General features: G+C 33.4%; 1 protein-coding gene across 1 annotated transcript in view; it reads left to right on the top strand.

Moving 5' to 3' along the window:
- Positions 1-15,685, top strand: part of AHI1 (Abelson helper integration site 1) — a 228,776-nt gene that overhangs the window by 63,162 nt on the left and 149,929 nt on the right. The window contains 5 exon segments of the mRNA XM_017875481.1: positions 1,969-2,198; positions 3,922-4,028; positions 5,234-5,352; positions 6,472-6,602; positions 7,926-8,066. Of these exon segments, the coding sequence (XP_017730970.1) occupies positions 1,969-2,198; positions 3,922-4,028; positions 5,234-5,352; positions 6,472-6,602; positions 7,926-8,066 (728 nt within the window).

Below are 15,685 nucleotides of genomic sequence, written 5' to 3'. Positions count from 1 at the left end.
TAGCAGTAGTTCAGATTGTAAAAGAGACATAAAGACTTTCTTCAACTATTTGGCCATAAGATATCCAAATGTGCAGAAAAAAAAAAAAAGAAAGAAAGAAAATTGGTCCATTTTACTCCAGTGGGTAGAGGTGGGCCAAAGCTGTAGAAGGTAGATTTTCTTCGTTCAGAATTACAAAGAATATTTTAATACAGGAAGCAGTTCACCAATTGAATAGTTGTTTTGTAAAATACTGAATTCACAGTTGCTGAACAGCCATCTGTTAGTGGTGGTGTTTGAGATATTCCTGAGTGGGTATGAAGTTGAACTTTCTGAGGTCTGTCAACTTTAAGATGATTTGACTCCAAAGAATTGATGTTAAATTGGAATACCTGTTATTTATTATTTTATTCATTTCCTGATCATTTAATGAGTTTCTACTGGGTCTCAGGTATTATGCTAACACTATGTATTAGAATATAGATATTTTCTGGGACTCCAAAATAGATTTATAGGTTAATAAAGTGAGAAATAATGTTACATGTCGGATGGTTCAAATTCTTTGGCTTTGGAATATGAGCCATATACACATGTACTGAGAGGCTCATTTCTTTTGTAGTTAAATTCAGGTAAGTGACAAAGGGAAATAAGTCATCAAAATAATTTAAAAGAGTAAAGAATTCATTTAAAGATAATTGGGGTTTGTTTGTGAGTTGCATTTTGATTTTGGCTTTTTTAAACTGAAATACCTTTTCATAGCCCTTCAATTCTTTGACTGTTTTACTGGGGTATGGTTTCCCCAGTCTCCTATTATTTGTTTCTAACTCTGGGACATTCATAAGTGAGTAATCTTGTTTTTTAAATAGGTCATCATATGTATTCAGGAGACTGTACAGGGGTGATTGTTGTTTGGAATACCTATGTCAAGGTTAATGATTTGGAACATTCAGTGCGTCACTGGACTATAAATAAGGTATAAAATCATATTTTATATTATGAGATTTAATTAAAGAAGTTGGAAAACTCCAATCACATGACTTTAAGATAGGATGTCAGGACATTCTGTTCTCTCATTTCAAAAAATTAACACTTTTCTTAGTCAGTTATCAATAATTAATTAACACACCCTCCTGGTGGCTGATTGATGATATAATGACTTAGTGAAGATTTTAAAATTTCGGCCAGGTGTTAATTTCACTTTTTTATACCCCATTTGCACTGTGGCATTCAGTAATCCATTGAGTGACATTTATGCTAAAATGAGATGTATGTTATATTACCATCAATAAGTAATAATTTATATTTTCTGTTATATCCTTTTCCTTGGTCCAATAACATCTCTAAAACAGTGTTCTCAGTATTTTGTCAACACTGGTGTCTTTCAGAGTTATGTAATTATTATGAAAGTCTGTCATTTAATCACAATAATTATTTCATTTGAAATTTGCTAAATGGAAACAAATGAATAAGTTCTTTCATTGGGGCAGGAGTGTTTTAAGACAGCTTGTATGTTAAGCAATTTTGTTAGTGAACATTTTTTACTTTTATTTAAAATACAAATGAATCATTAAACTTGAATTTATATATAAATTGATCCAGTTTCTGCCTAACATATTATACCTTTTTCTTCAATTTTTNTTTATGCATATTGTACTAAATGCCATATTTTACCAGCTGTTCAATGTGTGTTTAACCAATGACAAAATAGGTAGGTTTAAAAAACAGTTATTAATTTTATAGTATAGATTACAATTAGTGGATATAATATGCTGGATGATAACTATAACAAATAACTTTGTCACAGTGTGAAAATTCCAGTCATCAAATATGAGATCATCATTATATTTTTCATTGTTTTAAAACTTGGTTTACCATTGGTAGTTGTCACTTGCTTACTTAAGGTTCATTGGCTATGTTGGTTCTTAGAAAAACTGTTAAAATAAACTTCTGCTTTTCAGAAGCAATATGTAACTTCTTATCCTTTTCCAGGATATGGAAAAATGAAATAAACAATACAAATACTTTCAAAGTTTTACCTCATCCTTCTTTTGTTTACACGGCTAAATTCCATCCAGCTGTAAGAGAGCTGGTAGTTACAGGATGCTATGATTCCATGATACGGATATGGAAAGTTGAGATGAGAGAGGATTCTGCCATGTTGGTCCGACAGTTTGACGTTCACAAAAGTTTTATCAACTCACTTTGTTTTGATACTGAAGGTATGTCAGAGACTATGAATGAAGACCAGCTATGTGAAGAATTTTTTTTACCAGAATAATAGTTATCGAGGCATGAGAGGGTTATGTACTGATGATTGTGCATATTTAGGTTTATGCTTGTTTTGCAGGTCATATGATAGATTTGACATTGAAGGAGTTCTGTTTGTAACTTTTAAGTTATTAAATTCTTAAACATTTAAAATTGCATAAATATATTTCTTTGAACTGGTGATTATCATTCTTACTTTTTTTCAAGAACCTTAAAATTTGCAAACATATAGAAGGGAAATTTGCAATTATTTAAAGTAAGAATAATATAGTGGCTAGGCACGGTGACTCATGCCTGTAATCCCAACACTTTGGGAGGCCAAGATGGGTTGATCATGAGGTCCGGAGATCAAGACCATCCTGGCTAACACGGTGAAACACCATCTCTACTAAAAATACAAAAAATTAGCTGGGTGTGGTGCTGGGCTCCTGTAGTCCCAGCTACTTGGGAGGCTGAGGCAGGAGAATCACTTGAACCTGGGAGGTAGAGGTTGCAGTGAGCTGAGATCGCGCCACTGCACTCCAGCCTGGGTGACAGAGTGAGATTCCGTCTCAAAAAAAAAAGAATAATGTAGTATGTCTTAAAGATGTAAAACATAAATCATTTTATTATCCGAAAGAATAAAGAAATTTATTATATCTATTAAATAGTCACTTTTTACATAATTTCAGAGACTAGGCATGTAGGCTGTCACTATAATTAATTGGCATGGGATCCAGATCAAAAGGATAATACTGCTGATTTACTCAGTTCAGCTGTAGGGATGTTAATAAATTTGGAACATATTCAGGAAAGAAAGGTATCTGAAAACTAACTGTCATAATAGCAGTAGTTCAGATTGTAAAAGAGACATAAAGACTTTCTTCAACTATTTGGCCATAAGATATCCAAATGTGCAGAAAAAAAAAAAAAAGAAAGAAAGAAAATTGGTCCATTTTACTCCAGTGGGTAGAGGTGGGCCAAAGCTGTAGAAGGTAGATTTTCTTCGTTCAGAATTACAAAGAATATTTTAATACAGGAAGCAGTTCACCAATTGAATAGTTGTTTTGTAAAATACTGAATTCACAGTTGCTGAACAGCCATCTGTTAGTGGTGGTGTTTGAGATATTCCTGAGTGGGTATGAAGTTGAACTTTCTGAGGTCTGTCAACTTTAAGATGATTTGACTCCAAAGAATTGATGTTAAATTGGAATACCTGTTATTTATTATTTTATTCATTTCCTGATCATTTAATGAGTTTCTACTGGGTCTCAGGTATTATGCTAACACTATGTATTAGAATATAGATATTTTTCTGGGACTCCAAAATAGATTTATAGGTTAATAAAGTGAGAAATAATGTTACATGTCGGATGGTTCAAATTCTTTGGCTTTGGAATATGAGCCATATACACATGTACTGAGAGGCTCATTTCTTTTTGTAGTTAAATTCAGGTAAGTGACAAAGGGAAATAAGTCATCAAAAATAATTTAAAAGAGTAAAGAATTCATTTAAAGATAATTGGGGTTTGTTTGTGAGTTGCATTTTGATTTTTGGCTTTTTTAAACTGAAATACCTTTTCATAGCCCTTCAATTCTTTGACTGTTTTACTGGGGTATGGTTTCCCCCAGTCTCCTATTATTTGTTTCTAACTCTGGGACATTCATAAGTGAGTAATCTTGTTTTTTAAATAGGTCATCATATGTATTCAGGAGACTGTACAGGGGTGATTGTTGTTTGGAATACCTATGTCAAGGTTAATGATTTGGAACATTCAGTGCGTCACTGGACTATAAATAAGGTATAAAATCATATTTTATATTATGAGATTTAATTAAAGAAGTTGGAAAACTCCAATCACATGACTTTAAGATAGGATGTCAGGACATTCTGTTCTCTCATTTCAAAAAATTAACACTTTTTCTTAGTCAGTTATCAATAATTAATTAACACACCCTCCTGGTGGCTGATTGATGATATAATGACTTAGTGAAGATTTTTAAAATTTCGGCCAGGTGTTAATTTCACTTTTTTATACCCCATTTGCACTGTGGCATTCAGTAATCCATTGAGTGACATTTATGCTAAAATGAGATGTATGTTATATTACCATCAATAAGTAATAATTTATATTTTCTGTTATATCCTTTTTCCTTGGTCCAATAACATCTCTAAAAACAGTGTTCTCAGTATTTTGTCAACACTGGTGTCTTTCAGAGTTATGTAATTATTATGAAAGTCTGTCATTTAATCACAATAATTATTTCATTTGAAATTTGCTAAATGGAAACAAATGAATAAGTTCTTTCATTGGGGGCAGGAGTGTTTTTAAGACAGCTTGTATGTTAAGCAATTTTGTTAGTGAACATTTTTTACTTTTTATTTAAAAATACAAATGAATCATTAAACTTGAATTTATTTTATATAAATTGATCCAGTTTCTGCCTAACATATTATACCTTTTTCTTCAATTTTTCTTAATAATAACAGTAGTTGAAAAAAGACACCCTAAGGGAAAAATAATTTTCATGAATTTTAGTTAAATCCATTGAGTCTATCAGATCTGTTGAAAAGGCAGTTCATCTGTTGTTAGAAATTCTTATCTAAATAAGAATAGAAACTTGAAAATTAATTCTACATGTGGTTTTGAATTTATAAAAATTGGAAGCTTCTTACATGATTTTAAACAAAAAATTTAATGTGACAAGATGTGTTTGTTGGAAATGCTTCTTGTTTGGGATTGACTAAATTTTGGGAAAGTGAACATACTACAGAAACACATAATAATTAAATTTGCATTTACACATTGCATAACAACACAAAAATACAGTTCATCAGCTTTATTTTCAACCCTAAACTGAAGTTACTCAGAATCCTTTTGCTAACAATTATAAAGCATCCTATACAGCAGAATTGGAAAAGGTATTTTAAGATTAATTTTGTACCCCCAGAAGAGTTTAAGATTAGATAAACTTTTCATTAGTACTATTTTTTTTATCATTTTAGGAAATTAAAGAAACTGAGTTTAAGGGGATTCCAATAAGTTATTTGGAGGTTCATCCCAATGGAAAACGTTTGTTAATTCATACCAAAAACAGTACTTTAAGAATAATGGATCTCCGGATGTAAGTATATTTCAGTATTGACAGGATAAGTACTCACAGAATAAGTAATGAATTAAATTATATTTATAAAATTCGGTAGTGGTTCTCAACTAGGCAGTGTCCCCACACTCACCAAGGAACATCTGGCAGTATCTGGAGATTTTTTTTTTATGTTGCTTCTAGTATCTAATGAGTAGAGATCAAAAATATTGCTAAGCATCCTACAGCCCATAGGATAGTCTCCCTAAAACAGTTATCCAGCCCAAAATGTGAATAGTTCTGAGGCTGAAATGTAGTTAGTTGCTTTTATTTTCATAATTAAAAAAAAAGAAACTTCTACCTTCAACAATGATATTGATTGATACTGATATTATCACTATAATACTGTTACAGCATTAGTATAATATGATGTAACAACAGGACGGGGCTTATGATTTATACGTCCTTGTTTTTTTCCTTTATTTCCAAATAATGGTGAACGTAGGGAAATATCCTTCTTATAAAAGGTGGGAGCAGCGTTCTGGGAAAATCAGCATGGACTTCTAGTGCACTTTTGTTTGGTGTTAGAGATGATAATAGTGCCTACCTGGCACAAAGTATGTGCTGAAATGGTGTTTACTATTTTTTCATGAGTGCAAAAATATGGAAGGCTTATGTACCATATTTAGCAGATGGTTTAATAATATGTTTTATCTAATTTTTTTCAGAGGTCAAATATGCCTTGTATTATTTTAAAAATTCATCAGTTAGAAGACTATATGAGTATAAAAATTCTATCCATTATTTTAGTTACCAGCTCAAATGCTATCCATAGTCTCTCTTTCTCTGTAGCTAGAATTAATTTCTCTTGTCCAAGTTTGAAAAGAACTCTTCTGTTTGTCTTTTGTAGTACGTTCTACATCCACCTTCTATTTTACATTGACATGTTTCTCCTCTCTTGCTAAATTATAAACTCCGTGGGCTCTTGGGACTAGCTCTCCTTTATTCTGCATCCATTATATTATAGAATGTCTCCCATATGACAGATTCTCAAAAAATGTTTGTTGAATGGAAATTAAGCATTTAAGAGAAAACAGTCAGTACCACCAGTCATTTACATGATTAAGACAGTTACATTTGTAAAATCTTTTCTGCTTGTAGATTAGTAGCAAGGAAATTTGTAGGAGCAGCAAATTATCGGGAGAAGATTCATAGTACTTTGACTCCATGTGGGACTTTTCTCTTTGCTGGAAGTGAGGATGGTATAGTGTATGTTTGGAACCCAGAAACAGGTGAGTATTTATAGAACTTTAAAAATCATTTGGGGAGGTACAGGGCTTTGAAGAAGTGTGAAAATTCTACCATTTTTATGGAATAATTTGCAAGGAAATTCTGCTTTCGGGTTTTCAATTATGGTTTTTAAGATTAGAAAGCCTTCAGAGGAACTTATCTACAGCCTAAACTTGTATTAAATTTTGTTCTCTATTGCTTTAATATCTTTATGGATTTAGAATTTCACATTATAATTCAAGGTTTGTTCTTTCATGGCCTATGAGACATTGCTGATCTTAGAAAATCGTTTAATGGAGACTAACACAAAGTACAAAATGTTACAAGCTGAATTTGGAATATGATTAGGTAGACAAATTGTTAAACATCTATAATATATTTTCATTAGTAACAGAAACATACCTGTGAAAGTTTTGAAATCTGAAACTTAAATAGCAAGTTACCTGAATTACTGCAATTCAGTTTTTTTCCAGTAGACAATTACATTGGGAAGCTCATTTGTGCCTCACCTTTGCTTTTTAAAAGAAAATCTAAAGCTACATGAATGTTTTTAATAAGAAATTGAGAGAATTTCATAAAACTAACGTTAAAATTTCTTTAATGAACAGTATTTGATTTTTTCCTTGTTTATTTTTGTATTTTTTCTGTTAGGCATTTTGACTAGTCAGCTAACTTAGGCTTTTGTTTGAATGTTTCCTGTACCGTGTTTTGATGCTTTAGCATCAATTCAGTAGCGTTGTCTCCCTCACCTTCAATAAATGAATCTAGGTTCTTTGCTTTTTGATTCCTGACTGATTTTCCTGCGTTCCACAGATCTCTGCTTTAGACATCTTTTAGGCCAGAGTCATAAGTATCTTTCAAGCAAATGGGTACCTCAAACAGCATCTGGGGAAAAAAAAAAAAAAATGGAAAAGTTAATCCTTCACCAAAACTCACCCAACTAGAGTTTCTTTAGTTTTAGAGTCCTGTAATTTCTCCCATAGTTCTACCCAGAGTTCTCTGTCATTTGGAGTTTGCTTAGCTCTGTCCAATCTCCAATCTCAGAGTCGTATACCTCTCTACTTCCTTCTGTGCCCTTTGTCTTTCTTTTGTGCCTTGAAAACCTCATTGAAGAGGTAGAAAGTAGAAAGAGGAGGGTCAATGAAATATAAAATAAAGATAATTTCATATATTGTCACTCAAACATTTTTAAATATTTGAGGTTTTCACATAAATAATATGAGCATTACTATATTTTCTAATAAATGGCAGAATAATCGTGTAACAAGATTTATCTGATATAGATATGCTCTGATAAACATTTTTTAATCTCTCTTTTTATTTAGGAGAACAAGTAGCCATGTATTCTGACTTGCCATTCAAGTCACCTGTTCGAGACATTTCTTATCATCCATTTGAAAATATGGTTGCATTCTGTGCATTTGGGCAAAATGAGCCAATTCTTCTGTATATTTATGATTTCCATGGTAAGTCCACCACTTAGTAAGTAAAGAATTTTTAGAGTAACATTTACATTTAGACTAAACCAGGAATCTGTCTGGCATTTAAATGCTGACCAAAGTACACCTAACAATTGTGCCCTTCCGTTGGAATCACAGAAAGCTAGCCACCAGTTTCTTTGTAAATCAATTTAAATAAATAGAATTTACCTAAAAAATATTTGGAATATGTTAACTAAATTTAAGACGTAAATAACACTTAGGAAATACAGATCTTTAATGTTTTTGGTTGACTATTGAGTTAATATTTTATCCTATATTCTTAACTAAAGCATATAGTTTTAATAAGTTGTAGTTTTGAGAGTTTCTTAACATAAAAGTAGGGGAAAATCACATGTCAGTGAAAACATCACCTGGAATTAGAAATCTAATGTCTTTCAGGTCTGCAATTACACTATTCTATCATTCTGAGAAATAATAAGGAAATAAAAAGTTTGGATACCTTCTTTTTCAGGGACAGTATGGTATTTTAATAATTCTCTGGATTTATGCTGGTTTTCATATATTTCTTTAATTTCTGTCCTGAAATTAGGATTCCACTCTTCTATATTATACTGTTAGTGCTGTCATTCTCAAAATTGCATTTCTGTTTTCTTTATACATTCTTGTACAAAAATGAAAAGTCTTCGTTAGTTTCTTTGATTTGCTTATGGAAAGTTAACTGTATTAAGTTAATATAGATTGAATTGATTAATGGTTGTGATAAATACTAAGTTATTAGGCAATTAAGTTATAAATCTGAAGTTCTTGATCACAGTATGGATTATATTATGCCTTCCTGGGTGAATTATGCTAGAGAAAAATGTTTTCTAGCATAATTTATTGTAAAATCAAGATTTAATCTTTATTTTAAAGAATTGTATAGAGAAGAAATCATTTCTGCGACACATACTCAGATTTATAGAACACTATTACTAATGGTGGAATTGTCAACCAACACAGTACCATTTACTGTTACAAGCAGACGTTAGCAAAAATAAACACTGCCTGATTATACGAAAAAACAGATGGATTCCTCAAATCATTCAATGTCCAAATCTGGTGTCTAGTTTCAACATGTATCCTGAAACAGTTCTCTCTTTGTACCCACTCTAAATCTTCACATAAATGAAGAGTTATAGCAAAGTACTTTATATTTGGAACTGTTATACAGGAAATAGGCAGCACAGTTATTTCCTCAGACTCTTAAGAGGTTTTACAATAGTCTTCATTCAATTTCTAATTTGCTTTTTATGCCTTTGAAATTTTCACTACACATACACATTAAAGTTCCACTCTATCTTTTCTTCAAGCAATTTATTTTTTGTCACTGACAGAGGATTTTATCAACAGATTAGCCCAGGATAGTTAGGTTTGCCAATTTGGTTTTTAGGCAATAAGCATGGAAGTCCATTCTAGAGGCATAGTAGTAGAAAGAGCTAAGCATTTTAGGAGTCCAAAAAAACGGGGTTTAGACTCTATTCTCTTCCTCTAGTGACCTTGCACAAGCGTCTTTCCTGAAGCTCCATTTTCGTATCTGTTAAAATGTACTACAGTACTAGTACCTGTCCTACCTAAGAGAGGTATTTGTGAAGATACTGTGAGACCATGACTGTGAAAGTACTAGGTAAATTGATAAGCACAGTATTGAAACAAAAGATAAAATGAGTTGCATGCTTATCCAACCAGTATACACTTGACTACATGTAAGAATTTCTGTTTTAATATGCTGATAAGCATCTCTATATAGAAAGGAGTTGAAGAGTTTTTTTCTCCTCTCTTTTACTCTGTTGCTTAGTCTTTTATTTATTAAAGTATGTTTCTTTGCAGGTTAATTTATTAGAGTATAAATGCATAAAATTAAAAGCATAATGTTATTTCCACACTATCTTAATGTGCAAGAGGAAGGATTTCTGTGAGCATTTTAGAAATTAAAATATTCAAATAATAGTACATTAAATTAAAATTATTTGTGCAATATATCACAAACACAATTTTTGATATGCAAACACACCTTTACAAATTAAAACTCAAAAATGTTTCAACACATTCTCCCAACTTGTTGCTGTCTATTTGTAAAAAGAGGAAGCTTAGGAAGAAGTTAAGTAATCTTAAGACATCTAAGATTTAGCAGAGTTCTTGTGAATGGTATAGATCCATAAGAAAAGTGTAATGTTTATTACTGACCTATTAGAGTTTTGTCTTATATTTTATTTTTTAATACAGGAATATTTTGCTCATAATGTTTTGTTTGAAAATAAAGTTTACATATCGCTTTACATAAATATTTTAATAGTATAAAATTCAAAAAACACAAAAGACTTCAGAGATTTTTAAGTGGTGTTTTAAAAAATTATCAGATAATTTTCAAGGAAAATGGAGCAAGCTTATTTTTTTTTATAAGCTAAACAAGTTGTGAATGAGACCACAGTGGTAACTAAATGTATCATCCATCTTTCAGTTCTAGCAAAATCTGTGAAGAGTTAGCAAGCATCTTTCCCTGGTAAACATATGTTCAGGTTGTGGTCTTTTGGGTCTTTCATTCTACTGACTTTTTGCTTTTTTTGGTAAGAAATATGATTTTTACTTTCAGAAGGCAGTTTTATTTGCCTGATGTTGAAAGGGTTAATCATCCAGTAATACAAAATTTAGTCACAGAGTACCACAAATAATGTACTTTTAGGATTCCCATAATAACAGAGCACTAGTCAGAGAAACGGCTTCTACTGAATTAAATTCATGAAGCTAGACTTCAGTTAATGTTTTGTTATTAATCAATATTTATTCACCTCGGTCTCTAGGATATTGTTCTAAATTTAATAATAATTTTGGTTAATACTTACATAGCATTTTCTTTGTTCCTGGTACTGTTTTTAAGTTTCTGCAATAATCTTGTGGCATAGGGGCTGTTATCCTCGCTTTACAGGAGCCATGGCTTTAAATCAATGCAGTTTGCTCCTGGAGTCCATGCTCTTATTTGCTACACTAAATTTCCTTTTCAGCACATTTCTTGAAATATTAGTTTCTAAATGTCTAATAATCAAACCTTGTTTTTTCTACAGTACAGTTTTTTCTGTGTTTCTCTGTGGAGTATGTAGTTTCCTTGTATTTTCTATACTTTGTAAGAAGCAAAGATGGAAGCTTGTTCATCTTTTTCCTACTAGTACCTACCCAGAATACTGACACGTAATAAATACGCATGTAGTGTTTTCAGTGGAGTCAAGTCTAATTTGGGAAGTTCTCAACATTATTTGATAATTCTGCGTAATAAGGCTGATTTTTCACTAGGTGGCAATGTCTCCTCTGAACCAGTATTAACTCTGGAGTGCTTTGTAGTCGTAGTATCTTAGACAAGACAAATCTTTATTAAGCACCTATTGTGTGTCAAGTTGAGCTGTGCTATGAAACGCAGGAATCAGACTCAGATTAGCATTCTTTTTTCTAGTCCTTTGTACTTCCTAGTTAGTTGATTACATCTGTAAAAGAAATTTAAACCAAAAAGCAGTTTCTGCTACTGACATGATTTTATTAATACATTTCATATTAATTAATGATAGCCTACATTGTCATTATTAACAAACATTTTTTATATTGTGACACATTTTACCAGAGTTCAGGGCAACATGTACCTTTAGTTTCCTATAAAATTTGTTATTTAACTTGCTCATTGCCTAGAAGCATGTGGTATTTATAATGCCATATGTCTAACATAGTACCTGGCATATTACTAATATGCAATAAATGAGTAAATTTTGGCATTAACAATTACAAATCCTGTAGATAGCATTTTTTCCTTAAATTTTATAAAAATGTATACTGAGAGGCATCATCAGTTAGTAAATTTGGGGCTAATAACAGTGGTAGTAGTAGCTCATATTTATCAAGCATTTAATGTGTCTTCCACGCTTAGGAGCATTTTACATTCATACCATCCTTCTAAAACTCTTCAGTGTAGGTCCCATTATTATCCTCATTTTGCAGATGATGAAACGGAGGCACAGAGAAAACAATAATTTTCCTAAAGTAACACGGTAGTAAAGCCACCATTTGGTTCTAAGCTGACTCCAGAGTCCATGTTCTTAATGCATTAAGCTATCTGTCTTAGGCACTTATTTAGTCTTTGCGTTTCCTGATCATGAAGTAAATTTAAAAGGTAGCTAAATATTCCTATGATAAAATGTGTTGTTGGTTTTCAATTTCAGCATTTAGGAGAACCCCCTTAAGAAAGGAAGTTTGCTTATCTAGTATTATTAATAGTTCACTCCTTTAAAAATGTGGGAGGTGGCTGGGTGTGGTGGCTCACACCTGTAATCTCAGCACTTTGGGAGGCTGAGGCAGGAGGATCACTTGAGGCCAGGGGTTTGAGACCAGACTGAGCAACATAGTGTGACCTCATCTCTACATACATACATATGTACATACATGCATACATACATAAAAATAAAAATTTGAGGATTGACATAATTATGGTGTAATAAGCCATTATGTTCTTAATGTAGTTTAAAATACAAATATTCTTTAGTATATAGCATTAATTTTATTTTATTTTATTTTCCTTGAGACAGGGTCTCCGCTCTGTCACCCAGGCTGGAGTGCAGTAGCATAATCACAGCTCACTGCAGCCTCAACCTCCTGGGCTCAAACGGTCCTCCCACCTCAGCCTCCCTAGTAGCTGGGACCACAGGATACTCGCTTAATTTATTGTGTGTATTTTTTGTAGAGACAGGGTTTTGCCATGTTTGAGACGAGCCTAGGCCTGGTCTCAAGTGATCCGCTCACCCTAGTCTCCCAAAGTGCTGGGATTACAGGCATGAGCCACCATGCCTGGCCTCATTACATTTTAATATAACTCCTTTTACAATATTTTTGAAATAAGATAATGTCCAGTAGAAATAAATTTAATACCCACAGTTTTATGTACAATATAGGTACAATGTAGTGGTTTTCTATATTGGAGATAGCTATTTGTATGTATTTATTTGTAATACCATGTACATACAGTATATCTACAAATGTAGAAATACATTTGTTTTCAATATTCTATATGGCATTCATTTCTAATACGAATAATTCAAAAGCACATTCAGATATCATAATTCTCATACGAGATTATATCATTAAAATATAACTAATAGTAGAGCAGAATTTTAAACATTTATTTTTAGCCTGGTAGGAGAAATTAAAAGATAGAAATGCCACATTTTAAGACGTGCCAAAACTACCTATTTCTTGGTTATATGCTGCAGTACCTATTTTAATATTATTCACATAATAGATACTTTGATTTGAGAGTTTGTCATTCAAGAACTCAAAACATATGGAAAATTTAGTCAATTTGATAGTATTGAGCATAAACCAGAGCCCTGAACTCCTCTTTAAGGCATTTTTTTTAAATGTTTACAGTAGTGTTTTTAATTGCACTAAGGCGTGAATGATATGATGTAAAATAGACAACAACAAAGACTGGAGTAAGAGAGAGCTGGCATTCTAGACAAAATACTGCCACTCTCTGTTTGACCCTGGTCAAATAATTTACCTTTCTGCACCTGTTTTTTTTTTCCACTTGTATAATTAGAATAGCATCTATTCTATTTTATATCAATATTTTTATCAAAGGATAAAATGAAACTATAAAATGAGGCATGAAGCATAAATACAGGCGTACCTCGTTTTCCTGGTCTTTGCTTTATTATGCTTCATAGATACTGCGTTTTCTACAGATTGAAGTTTTGTGGCAATTCTATGTTAAGCCAGTCTATTGGTGCCATTTTTCCAACATTGTGTGCTCACTTTGTGTGTCTCTGTCACATTTTCATAATTCTCAAAATATTTCACACCTTTTCATTATTATATCTGTTATGGTGATCTGTGATGAGTGCTCTTTGATGTTACAATTGTAATTGCTTTGGGGCACCACAAACTGTACCCATATATGATGGCAAACTTAATTGATAAATGTTGTAAGTGTTCTGACTGCCCCACCCCCCAGCCATTCTCCCATGTCTCTCCCTCTCTTCAGGCCTCCCTCTTCTCTGAGACACAGTATTGAAATGAGGCCAGTTAATAACCCTGCAGTGGCCTCTAAGTATTCAAGTGAAAGGAAGAATTGCACATCTCTCATTTTAAATCAAAAGGTAGAAGTGATTAAGCTCAGTGAGGAAGGCATGGAGAAAGCTGAGATAGGGCAAAGGCTAAGACTTTTGTGCCATATAGTTAGCCAAGTTGTGAATGCAAAGGAAAGGTTCTTCATCAGTGAACACACAAATGACAGGAAAGTAAAACAACCTTATTGCTGATATGGACAAAGTTTTCGTGATCTAGATAGAAGATCAAACCAGCCACAGTACCCCCTTATGCCAGAGCCTAATCTAGAGCAAGGCCTCTAACTCTCTTAAAGTCTACGAAGGCTGCGAGAGGTGAGGAAGCTGCAGGAGAAAAGTTTGAAACTAGCAGAGGCTCATTTATGAGGTTTAAGGAAGGTAACCATCTCCATAACATTAAAGTGCAAGGTGAAGCAACAAGTGATAATGTAGAAGCTGTAGCAAGTTATCCAGAAGATCTAGCTGAGATCATTGATGAAAGTGGCTACAGTAAACCACATATTTTCAATGGAGATGAAGCAGCTTTCTATTGGAAGAAGATGCCCTCCAGTAGTTTCATAGCTAGAGAGGAGAAGTCAAACCTGGCTTCAGAGCTTTAAAGAACAGCCTACTGGTTGTGGCAGCTCATGCCTGTAATCTCAGCACTTTGAGAGGCGGAGGGGGGCGGATCACGTGAGGTCAGGAGATCGAGACCAGTCTGGCCAACATGGTGAAATCCTCTGTCTACTAAAAATACAAAAATTAGCCAGATATGGTGGCGTGCACCTGTAATCCCAGCTACTTGAGAGGCTGAGACAGGGGAATCGCTTGAACCCAGGAGGCAGAGGTTGCAGTGAGCCAGGATCACACCATTGCACTCCAGCCTGGGTGACAGAGTGAGAGTTCGTCTCAAAAAAAAAGGACAGGCTGACTCTTTTGTTAGGGCTAAGGCAGCTGACGATTTGAAGTTTAAGTCAACGCTCATGGACTATTCCAAAATCCTAGAGCTCTTAAGAATTACACTACATTGGACCTCTTTAAGGAGAACTGCAAACCACTGCTCAGGGAAATAAGAGAGGACACAAACAAATGGAAAACATTCCATGCTCATGGATAGGAAGAATCAATATATGAAAATGGCCATACTTCCCAAAGTAATTTATAGATTCAATGCTATCCCCATCAAACTACCATCGACTTTCTTCACAGAATTAGAAAAAACTACTTTAAGGCCAGGCACGGTGGCTCATGCCTGTAATCTCAGCACTTTGGGAGGCCAAGGGAGGCAGATCACGATGTCAAGAGATTGAGACCACCCTGGCCAACATGATGAAACCCCATCTCTACTAAAATACAAAATTAGCCACGTGTGTTGGTGGGCGCCTATAATCCCAGCTACTTGGGAGGCTGAGGCAGGAGAATCGCTTGAACCTGGGAGGCAAGGAGGTTGCAGTGAGCCGAGATGGCACCACTGCACTCCAGCCTGGGTGACAGTGAGATCTGGTCTCAAAAAAAAAAAAAAAAAAA

Source organism: Rhinopithecus bieti, unplaced genomic scaffold (assembly GCF_001698545.2).
Source record: "Rhinopithecus bieti isolate Rb0 unplaced genomic scaffold, ASM169854v2 scaffold_9615, whole genome shotgun sequence".
NCBI lineage: Eukaryota > Metazoa > Chordata > Mammalia > Primates > Cercopithecidae > Rhinopithecus > Rhinopithecus bieti.
The sequence above is the reverse complement of the archived record's forward strand: the minus strand, read 5'-3'. Positions and strand labels throughout refer to the sequence as shown.